General features: G+C 43.1%; 1 protein-coding gene across 1 annotated transcript; it reads right to left on the bottom strand.

Annotated features, from left to right (window-relative positions):
• Positions 1-6,940: 6,940 nt before the first annotated feature.
• Positions 6,941-10,597, bottom strand: LOC134043083 (prolactin-like). Its single transcript, XM_062491154.1, has 5 exons — positions 10,561-10,597; positions 10,308-10,459; positions 10,052-10,159; positions 8,821-9,000; positions 6,941-7,135 (listed from the first exon to the last, which is right to left on the bottom strand). Exons 1-5 carry the CDS (start codon positions 10,595-10,597, stop codon positions 6,941-6,943), a joined length of 672 nt encoding a protein of 223 aa, XP_062347138.1.
• Between the last annotated feature and the right edge of the window lie 1,349 nt (positions 10,598-11,946).

Genomic DNA, 11,946 nt, shown 5'->3' with positions numbered 1-11,946 from the left:
GCCTTGAATGTTCCTGACTATTCCTGCCTTGAGCTCCAAATCTTTTGAACTGTATTGTACATCTTTCAAAAAGCCACGCAATTGTTGTGGAGTAAATTGTTATTTAATGTTTTACCTTCTGATAGAGGATCTACTATTCCTCTTGTTACATCGTATTATCTGGGAGGTGAAGTTTAGATACATTTGCAGCTAAAAAACTTGAGATTTCAGTGATGATGCTTGTATCATAACATTTATGCACAATCAGGTGAGTTTTGTATCTTGCCTTCTTAGTGGCAAATTTGCAAATCACAAATTGAAAAAAAATTGCAAATATGCAGTCCTAGTCTTGCATTATGTGGCATTCCTTGCATGTGATTTCTTCTGCTTGATTTCAAGAAAAAAAACAAATTACAGAAGAATTAAGTTATCTCTTCCTGCATTTACAAATCTTCATTAGTGTAAGCTGCCTCAATATCTACCCTTAGAAAGCCCTTGAAAATATTACATATGGGTCAGTAATGAGAGGCGTTTATTCCTGTCTTACAGTTGAACTCCCAGAACCAACTCAGATTTTGTGATAAAACTTTGGGGGTGGGAGGGAAGTACAGACAGATTGTGTACGTATGGGAATGAATTTGGTGTTGAAGTTCTGCCTGAAGGACCAGCAAGGGTTAGTAGCCCAGATAGTTGTGAAATGGCATTGCAGGTACTTCCAGAGAATCATCAAATAATCAGGTGGTGGTATATATGTGTGCATATATTATTCATCAGTGGTTCCCATTTTGGAGGAAATCTGTATAGTAGGGGAAGTAGGGATTTTTAAATCTCACCTTTAATGGAAAGGTAGCCTCCCCAGCTGCTCATATGCTTTTATTGCAAGGTAATGAACCCTCAATGTTAGAACCAACACTTTTGGAGATGGAAGATGCGATTCAGAAATACTCCTTGGGAAATTCTTTCAGCTCATGGTGTTGCAAGCACAAAATGTGAACTACTGTCAAAACTGTGAGCTGATGTGCTGAACAGAATACATCTGAAGGTTGTCTCACTGAGGCAAAGATTGAGCAGGGCTCATGCAGAATTGGTTTCACAGTTGTAATATTACAGGTGCTTTAAATTCAACAAGTTCTGGTTTCACTGTAGCCTGTTAAACCATCTCGCGCTTCCCCAAATCTTTTAACACCTCCTAACAGTATTCTTACTCCAAAGCTACAATAAAATACTTCAGTATACCAGATAAAATGTTTTTTACCTGAAAATGCTGATCAAGCTTTTTAAAAAAACCTCTAAAGTATATGTGTAAATCTTGAATTATATCTAAATTATATCTGATTCAATTAAGATGTAGGCCTATGAAACATAGAACCTGGATTCCTCTGATTTTGTGCTATATAAAGGAGAAGTTTCCCTTCAGTCCATACTGTGAAAATTTACGGTGCCAATCCTTATTTGTGAAAGATCAAGTAATATTTGGTTTCTTCAAGTACGGTATGAATATGAGTTTTAGAAAGAATAAAGAAAGCACAAGTATGCAAAATGCCCAGCAGATATTTGAACTGCTTCATAATAGACACAGTGCAGAGGTGAAAAGTGTAGTGCCGCTGGTAGAAGGGAGTGACATGACGTACCAGTGACACCTAAGTTAAAACCAGCAACATGCTACTTGGGCTTCAAAGATGTGACCTGATGGATGATCTTGCAGCATGGTTGTAGGGTATCTGAGGTATTTCCTGTGTGTAGCATTTTGAGACTTGTTACTGGCTGTGGAATATTATGAAGGACATTTTTTGGGATCCTGGGACTGGGGAGAGTTCAGATACCTTAAACTGCAAACCACAGTTAAAAACCTCGTCTCTTCAGAGGCTGCAAACAAAGCAGATATCTCTACTTGCTGGACACCTCTCTGTTCTGGCAACTTACCAGTTCTAGTGTAATACAGAATGCAACAAGGAAAAGGAGGAAAGGCTGAGACTCAGTACTTGCTTTGTTAACCGAGCTGCAGACTTCTATGTTCTCAGGCTGTGCTGCTGACACAGAGATCTCACTGTCCAACCTGTCAGCCTCAGAAACAGAAGAGGCTTTTCTCATCCCACCTATTGAAGATCCTCTGTATGGGTCTGAATGTGGATCTTGAAAGTGTGTTCCTGAAGTCAGGCAGAGGAGCTTCCCTGATACCTAAGAAGAGGCTGCTGATTTCCTTCCAGACCTGGCTCTTGAGCTTTTAAAATGTATCACATGCAGATTTTTGCAGTCTGTATCAGGCACAGCCAGTCATGTTTTTCTGCATGTGAATAACTGTGAGCCTGTGAAAATGAGAGGCCTGCTAACTCCTCCAAGGGCCTCATATAACATTGTTCAAAGCTGGATTTGCTGACCACAGTGGTGTCAGCATTTAAACTTTGGTTGTACAGATTTACAGTATAAAATGATTTTCTGAAAGAAAATATGAAATTATTATCTTTTTTTTATTGATCCTTTGCCAAACAGAAGATGTGTTATGATCTGAGGAGAACAGGGCTGCTTTAAGGCACAAAACTGCATTACTAACTTCAGTGTCAGAACAGTAGTACAAAGATCAGATGTCACTCCTGAGCTGCAGTAATAAATCAGATTTGTTTTATCTCCTGTGATTTACTAGTATTGGGTTTTAAATACCAGTTGCCATCACTGTAGCCACACAGCTCCTCTGACAAATGTATGTTCTGCACAGTCGAAAGACCAACATAAATTAAGTACATTCACATACTTGAGCACTCTCTACCAACTAGATTGTTACTGATCTTACTTTTCACATACTAGAAGGAAGGACAAACCCATTTCATGATAGCTGTAAATTCACTGCCTTTAGAAAGAAACAGAGAGGAATTAGGGTCCAATTAACTTGAGACTCAGCTTTGAACCACGGTGAGACCAAAAAGTTCCTACAGAGAAAGATTCCCTACAGAGAAAGTGGATGAAATTGTTGCGGACTGAGGAAGTCTTTAAATGAGTGTGCTTCTAAGCTATGTACCTGGTGACTGCTGCTCACCTTTAGGGTAAACTGGCGTAGTTAAACCTGGGTCTAAAATTCTCCCATGCAGACTTGCATCAAAATTTATGCCCAGAAAATGACAACTCCATGTTTTTATGTTGGTTGTAATTTTGAGCACTAAAGCTGGGCATGGTGGACAGGGATGTCAGAAGGTAACATCTCTGTAGTGATCTTCCAGTGCTTGCTGAAGCACACATCTACCATGGAAACATCAGCACATAAAAGGTTCAGTCTAAATTTAAGATACCCTATCAAAACCATTTAGCACACTATGAAAGGAACAAAGTGAATTTTCAGTCACTGGGATTGTCTTTGTTGTATCCTTCATCATTCTGAAAAAAATTGAAACATTATGATGGGGAAATCTCTGATGTACAAAAGCCAGTTCTAATAATTGAAAAAAAAATAAAATTGGACTGCACAAAAATGCCAATATTCTGGGATTATCCTGCAGTGCTTCATGGAATAAGGTATGAAGAACAATGGAGAGGTTTTTAATTCTTAAATTTATTTCGTTGACAAGGAAGTTTAATGGAAACAGATTGTTTCACAAATGGAAATTATACCATTACTTACCTATTTTGTTGCACATGATGCTAGTGCTTACCTGGAAGCCAATCCCGATTTTCTGGCTTTCCATTATTTTACATAATTGTTTCTCCTAAATTAATATTCTGATATAAAAGTGATGGATTTTCGAACTCCAAAGCATTTGATAGTAGCACATGATTTTACATTATCAAATTCTCCTAATCAGTTGTGCTGCTGTCTTGTAGATGAAGTATTCCCCTGTGCAGAAAGCAACCATCTCTGTATTTCTGTTTGAGGCATCGGTGGCCACAGAGAAAAGCATGCCCTTTTCAGCCCACTGCTCAGTTGTTTCCTCAGTCGCAAGAGGAAGCAAGGCAATGCTAGCAATATAGAAAGGCTTTCGTTTTACCAAATGCCTCGTTTCAGCCGAAGGCAGAACTGAAAATATAACACTAATGAGGATGAATGACTGTGGGTAACACTTCGGTGCACAGTAGTTCCTCGTGTGCCACCCACTATCTCATTTTCTCTGTTTTCACATTTCTGTGCATCAGAACGTTCCCAGGGTTTAGCACTTGGGCGGAGATGAGAGGTTTTTGTATTACCTGCTCCGTTTACGACGTTTTCCGGCTGACCCCCAGCCGCACCCCCGGCAGGTCCCGCCAGCTGCGCGTACGGCTGGTTTCTGAGTCACCTTGCAATTCGCTTGCAATTACTTGCCGCCGAGCAGGACCGTGGGGGCCGCGGCCACCTCCCACGGGAACACGGCCACCTCCCACGGGAACACGGCCACCTCCCACGCTGTGGCAGCGCGGGGGGGACACAGCCGGTCCGAAGGGAGCTTCCTGCCGTCAGCCTCTGGGGCGCGGTGACCCCGCCCGTGTCTGTCGCCCCTCGCCTCTGATGCAGGGCGGATGCCGTGGCTGCCGGTTCGCGAGGCATTATCCTGCCGCCCCTTGTCTCCGCAGTGAAGGCGCGGTTGCCCCGCTGCCGCGTTTGGGAGCCAGCGGTGACCCCTCGCCAGCACGGGAGACGCATGCTGCCAGCAGGCTGCTGTATTCCGAGACTGCGGCTTCACCAGATGGCAGCACTAATGCTACAGCTATTAATTGCTACTACATCTTCTATGATCACAGGTAGATGCAGGCAGTGTGGGCATCCTGCTCTGGTTCCGTCTGTTTGCTTGGAGGAGTCTTCCTTTGCTCTCTTTGGAGCTGTGTTTTGTTTCCAGAATTCCCTCAAAATCTGCCCACGAATGCTACTCTTTCATTATGTTTGTTGCATTTTACTGCATAAGGAACTGCAGCTGGTAACTTCTTCAGGGCAAGCACAATGTAACCCACTTCCTTTCTACTATACCTCGCACAGCAGGGACCAGACGTGAATTGTGAACACTCACAGCCTCTGGCTGCAAAAGTACAGCAGCTATCTACCAGACAGGAGATATCTGAGGGCGTTTGCAGTTACGGGGATGTAATTAAAATGTTTCTCTGGTGTGCATAAATGATTCTTTGACGACTTTCTCTGCTAGGTTTCTCAAGCCCAAATTCAGTATAATTGTTAAATAATCATCAGCATTTTACTCCTTGTTCTTGCCTGCCTGAGTTCCTGCTAATGTCAGCAACCATCAAGATCATGGAAGGCCAGGAAAGAGCATTTAGGGTAATATTCAAGATATGTTAAATATTCAAGAACGTTAAAGATAAATCTGTGTTGATTATATCTACTTGTTCAAATCTCTCAGGCTCTGAATGCAAAGTTTTGTTGTATGCACAGCTAGGAAAATGTGATTTCCATAAAATATCTTACAACTTTCATATTTTTTTATTTGCAATGGAATTTGTCATCATTACTGTAAAACCCAAGTCCATGTGTCAGCATGTAGAATGGGAAAAAGACTTACTGCTACTCCCTGCTCAGACCTTAGACTGAAATGCTATTTGGACCAGAATTCTGACTTATTTTTCATGAACCTTTTCTTTAGGAGTTTACTGAAATCAGTGAAGCCATTACAGATATAAAAGAGCATTTTTCAAAATGAATAAAAATACTAGATTTTATGGGACACATATGAAAGCCCTCAGAAATCAGTAAAAGTATGGTGTGGATGTAAAAGTCTGGCATAAGCCCTGCCATTAAATGAGCTGATCAACATCAATGCCACTCTTCAGTGTTAAGCAATATTCTGCAGCAATACAGCAATATTCCTGTATGTGTGTAGAAATGGGGGGAAAGGTTTTCTTTAGGTAAAAATATACTTTATTGAGAGTATACGGATGTACCAAGGTTTAACAAATTGAATCTTACTTTCAGCTATGCTGTATACTGTAGGCTTTACACCTGGTCCCACTTGACACCCTCATCTCCAAACTGGAGAGATGTGTGTTTAAAGGCTGTACTATTTAAAGGTTAAGGAATGGGCTAGTTGGATGCAGCCAGGGAATTGTGGAGAGTGGCTGTTATGTCTAGGTGGAGGGTTAGTGACAAGTGGGTATCCCTCAGGGTTCTGTCTTGGGACTGGTGCTCTTCAGTATCCTCCTCAATGACCCAGAGAGTGGCATGGAGTGTGTCCTCAGCAAGTTTGCAGATATGAAGCTGAGCAATGCAGCTGACACAACAGAAGGAGGAGATCCAGAGGGACCATCCAGGGGAACCTGGACAGGCTTAAGAAGTGGGCCCACAAGAACCTCACGAAGAAAGTCTGAGAGAGTTGGCATTATTTAGCCTGTTGAAGAGAAGGCACCAGGGAAAATCTCATTGCAGCCTTACATTACTTAAAGATTGCGCATAAAGAAGAGGAAGAGTGGCTTTGTGCATGGATGAAGAGTGATAGGATAAGGGGGAATGGTTTTAAGTTAGAATAGGGGAGATTTAGATTAGATGTCAGAAAGAAGTTCTTTACTCAAGGGCATGGTGAGGCACTGGAATAGATTGCACAGAGAAGTTGTGGGTGGCTCCTCCCTGGAAGTGTTCAAGGCCAGCTTGGTTGGGGCCCTCACCAACCCAATCTGGTGGAAGGCATCCCTGCCAATGGCAGAGTGGGGATTGGAACTCAGTGATCATTGAGATCCCTTTCAACACAAGACATGACATTCTGTAATTCTGTGTATATATCTAAACTGTGTGAATCAGCCATAGTATAGTCTGCCACAGTGCAACATGCAAGAATATTTATTTATCTAATGCTAGAGTACTCCTTTTTATTGGTGTATTAACCAACATACACACATGAGGCTTTATTTAGTATTTCATCTGCATTTGTCAACTGTGTCAACTTCTGAAGGATTTCAAAAATGCTTTCCTATTAAAATTACTTCAGAAGTGATAATTTAGAAGTTATATTTTTTTAATCTTTGTAAGCAACATGCTGAAGACTACTCATCAAGGGATTAAAATTTAGCAACTATTTTCTGGCAAAATCCTACATTTGAGAATTTTTAAGTAGCTTTGTACTTTATTGGAATCTCTCCTAAAACAGTGAATGAAGTCAGAGTCACTCATCATGTTTGCTTCATTACTAATTGATAAACTAGTGCCTTCAGATGATGCCATTCCATTTAATGAATTGCTGATGATTCCCATTGACTGCATCTGTATTGAAAATAGGAAAATTAGTACAACTTGTAACTCCACATACAACAAGTCTTGAAAATACTACTGCAGAAGACAACTAAGGTGTCACTATATTGGGCTGTCCTACTCCAGATCTTTCACATACTTGCTGAAGATATATGTAAAGTTCCTTATATAGAATAACCTTGTCTTTTTATCCTTTTGGTATCTCTGCAACTTCTGAACTAGACTGAAATTTCTTGATAGAGTAGTAATGAATACTTCATCTAAGTGGAGGAAGTCCTGTTTTGTAATCCTTATTTCCTCTTAAAGTATTATAGAAAATCAGTCTTGAGATTTTTTTAGCCATTTATTTTAATATTTTATGTGGAGGGAAGCTCCTAACATGAGCATCCACCAGTGCTGTTTATTTAACCTGGTGAATGCTGCAGGCTGTGGTCACCTCTCAGAGTAGGTGTGAAGCACCTCAACAAAAGCAAATTTAAAATTTTCTGTTGTAACAGAAAAGCACAGATGCAAAATATGTAATGCATTAATTTTTGTAATTATATTTCTGCCTGGTGGGATATCCATGGTACAGAGAAGTCAATACTTCAAAGATTTCCCTTTTGGTAATACCTTCAAAGGTGTTTTAGAAAAAATAAAGTAGGTAAATATACCAGAAGTATGTAGCTAGTTTAGAGTTTGCTTCAGCTACAAAATGAAGCAAAGGTCAAGCTTTGAGGTGAACACTTCTGAACTTTAAGGCCGTTTTAACCCAGAACCATGGCTGCATTTGGATGGTGGAGTTTCCATTTGTAACTCGGAGTCACCCTAACCAGGATGCGTTTTATAGTAGGGTACAGTTCAGCCTATTCTAGTGATGAGCTGCTTACTGTTTTAGAGCTTGTATTCCTCACCTGTGTTCATAAAGTTCAAAGCTGATCTACTAGTGTAAGATATTTATTTATCACTTTGTTTATTGAAACAGATGGCCTGGAAGCGTTGCCACTTTAGAGAATGGGCACACAGATTTCATTTGTTCAGCCAAAACCAAGTTAATTTTAGTTATAAATTCACAAAATTTGCAAAGCTAGTAATGTGTAGCTAGTAATTCTAGCTAGTAATGAGAAGACAGAAATGGAAATAACAAAGAATTGCATCAAATTATTTATATATTATCTGCCATAATTTGGATTAGAGCATTGAAATTGTTTTGTGACTGACATCAGACTTAAGCAATGCTACTGTTGTCTTGAAGAATTTATCCCAGGATAAAATTATTGCCTTAGGAAGGAGCTCTTTGCATCAAACAGCAGTGATACTTGAATTACTAAGAATGCAAATCTGAATAAAACTTAACACAATTATTAAGCATTTATCATGCTCTACCCACATCTTCTCTATTTGCCTAGAAAACTCAAGTCATTGCTGGCTCATATATGAAGTTGTGGAGGGCTCTAGTCTTTGTACTCATGTGTGTTGTTCATATATTTCATATTAATAAAATACTGCCTCACAGATACGGACTCCTGTAATGCCATCTACATATCTGCCAATCTATAACTCAATCACATCCCCTGACAGAAAGATGACTGTATGTGTAACAAGTCCTGCATTTTTCTGAGACACTCTAAGCCAAAGTGGAAGCAGACATTGCCCCCTCCCCAGAGTCACCCATGCCACATAACTGGTATAAATAAAAGCTACATGAAAAATCTTGCCTTTTCTGTTACTTTCTCGACTCCAGTCTTCAGCTCATGTACCATATTGCTGATTTGCTTAGCCTTACTAAGGCTGTCATCAGGTAGCTCTTGATGGTGCTCAATATGCTGGTTAAAGTGGGAAAGTGGTTCCTTCCAGGCTTGCAAAAGTTTCAGTATCAGGTGAGTTAGTTCTTCTCTCTTATAAATTGAAACAGTAGAGAATGTCTCTGTTACTTTGCAGCAGATCATATGAATACTCTTAGTCTCATTGTGAAATCTCAGTGGAATTAAGATTTACATCTGCAATTCACTACTTAAACATCACTCTGTCTCTGGTTATTTTTATGCATATAATAACACCCAGAAGTTGTATTTGTCATGTTTTCAGCTAACACAAGCAAGGCCTCATCTGTCTTTGCCCTTCCAGGAGACCTTCTAGAAGGACATCCTGGGGGAAGCTCCTCATTCCATCACAACTAAAAACCAAAATGTTAACATTTGTCTTTGTCTGTCTGCTAGAGGCAAAATTTTCTCCCACTTGTGTATCCCCAACATCACAATTTGCTTTTTCTCTGTATGAACAAACTCTTCCTACTCTTCTCTGAACTAATGATGATGTTTTTTTCTCTTTGCCATCACAACTGTGATGTAAGCAAATTTGCTGTTCTTTTCCCCTTACCTAACTACCAATTCAGAGATTATGGTTAAGTCTTTATCCTGAATGCTTTTTGGACTTTGCAGTGATACTGATTAATTTAATTTCTTTGCCACACATATAAATTTCTAAATTTCTGTTTCACAGAGTTTGCCTCAAGAAAATCGAAGGATGTCTGTCAGTCATTCTGACAATGTAGTACTGCAATATCCTTATTATACCTAGTATATGTGATCCAAGCATAGGTAACCACATACAGATTTAAAATTAAACTAATTTAAGATTAATGTACAATACCTCTGTGATGTTAACCTGTTTGGGGTCAAAAGTTAGCAGCCTCTTTCATCCAGATTGTTGATGAAGCTGCAGAAGCATAAAACCCTGCCTATCTCCAACCCGACTGGAGTGGGGGACCATTACAGCATGATGAATGAGACATTTTGGGGTTCTGACAGGACAGAAGGTATATTCCTCTTTCCCCAGGGTGGGGAGAAAGAAGGCGACGTGACCCCCAGAGTCCTGCTCCCGCCCCGCAAGTCTCGGGGTGCCCCCTTCTGCCCCGTCTCTGCCCGCCGACGCCGCCGTTGCCCTTACCGGGATTTTTTGGGCGTATTCTTTGCCGTTGGGGGTCAGCATCCCCGACGTGTGGCACTTCCGAACGGGCCTTCCCAGCTCGTTGTCACGGGGAGGAAAGTGTTTTTCCTACGGGGGAAGAACACCTAAACGCACACCGAGAGCGCTACCAACCCCTACATTCCCCACCCCCATTTTCCCCTATCCCGCCCGTCCGCAGCCGCTCCCAGGGCAGCACAGCCCAGCTCCGCTGCGGCGGGGCCGGCTCGGCACTCACCAGCTCGGCGTAGAGCGCCGTGGAGAGGCTGTGGATCCTGCCCGAGTGCCGGATCACCCGGTCGAAGAGATCGGCCACGGTCAGAGGGTGACAGCCGGCGTCCTCCGGAGCGCAGACCAGCAGCCACAGCAGCGCCAGCGCCGCAACAGCACCTGCGGAGAGGCCGGCGGCGTCGGGGTGCGGGATGTCGGGGTGCGGAATATCGGGGTGTGCCCCGCCCGGCCCGCCCGTGCAGCTCCTCCCCATCCCTCACCTGCTCGGCCCACCGCCCGGGCGAGGGACACGGCCATGGGGCTGCGGAGCCCGTGCCTGGCACGGAGCGGCTGCGATCGGGCGGCGATGGCCCCGCATCTCCTATATATGGCGGGATCTCACGGCGATCACGGGTGTCTCCCCTGACGTGCGCAGCCCGCGGCCACCGTGAGCCAGCCCGCCCGGAGCGGGGCTCACGGCTTGGCGGGCGGACGGGAGCGTCCCTCTCATCGACGGGACCGGCTGCCCTCGGCACCCCACCGGACCCGGCAGGAATGGTCTCCCGGGCTCGGTGTTGCGGCTGCTGCCGACCCCCCCAGCCGCCCGCCCGTCACAGCCCTCCCGTGGGCAGAGCGGGGGGCGGCTCCGGCCCCTCACAGAGGCGGCGCGGCCAGGTCCGTCCGAGGGGGGAAGGGTCGGAGACCAGGAAAATTGCTTATGTCCGTGGTAATGGAGTTTACAAAAGGACAGGATGAGGGGTAGGAGAGAAGCCTGGTCTGATGACATTCATGTCTTAGCCATCTCTTCAAATCACAATGTTAAGATAAGACCTGCTTTCCCTGCTCTGTTGCAGGTGAGGAGAGGTAAGACTGCCGAAGATGTAATAGCTGTGGTTGCATGTTTGGTGGTGCAAATATAACTCGGGATGGTTGGTCCCATGAGGCTAAATGCTCAGGGAGTAGCATAGCAAAGGACTTAGATCAGGATCCCTAAAGGGATGCAAGTCCTGGGGGCATGGTTGGTGTCCTCTGTTTTGGGGCATGAGGTCCTGAGCAACCCTCAGGACACGTAACGAAAGTTGTGGTGCTGGTCACGAGGAAAATTTGTCGCCTCTGCCCTTCTTACTGGGGTTTTTTACTGCCAAGGGAAAAGTTTACTTAGAAATGAGGACACGTGACATATAATCTTTTCTCCCCAGCCATCATGGTGGAGTTATGTATCTATTCTCTAGCCCCTGAATCCTGATTTAATTTATGGAAAATGGAAGGAATTACCTCTGCCAGAATGATGAAGATCATCTCTCTCCCCATCTTCTAAGGACGGCTGGGTGACTAGAACTCATTCTGGAGGTAGAAGACATGAGTTTGACTAGTTTGTGGCCAAGGTGAAATGTAACTCTGTTACCCACACTCGGTGTGGATACTAAAAATAACCGGTAGAAAACAAGTAAAGAAAGGTAGCTACTTCTCTAGCCAGATCTTAAGTGTCTGCCACTGCTTCTGCATAAAGTCAAGAGGCATTTCCAAAGGACTCACTTTGTGAAAAGTTGATAGCCCAATGGGTCTGTAGGATACTTTTAACCCCTAATTTTTTAGAACTTCTAAAATTAATTTTAAAAACAGTTCCAAATGGGGACCATACCAGTATGACAATAGTTCTGAGCTTT

This window comes from Cinclus cinclus, chromosome 4 (genome assembly GCF_963662255.1).
Source record: "Cinclus cinclus chromosome 4, bCinCin1.1, whole genome shotgun sequence".
NCBI classification, from domain to species: domain Eukaryota; kingdom Metazoa; phylum Chordata; class Aves; order Passeriformes; family Cinclidae; genus Cinclus; species Cinclus cinclus.
Note: the sequence above shows the minus strand (reverse complement) of the source record. Positions and strands in the feature narration are given on the sequence as shown.

Coding starts and splice junctions, on each gene's coding strand:
- LOC134043083 (XM_062491154.1), bottom strand. CDS start 10,597: ATGGCCGTGTCCCTCGCCCGGGCGGTGGGCCGAGCAG. Junction 10,460..10,560: donor CCGGGCGGTGGGCCGAGCAG/GTGAGGGATGGG, acceptor GCCTCTCCGCAG/GTGCTGTTGCGGCGCTGGCG. Junction 7,136..8,820: donor TCGAGAAAGTAACAGAAAAG/GCAAGATTTTTC, acceptor TTTTCAATACAG/ATGCAGTCAATGGGAATCAT.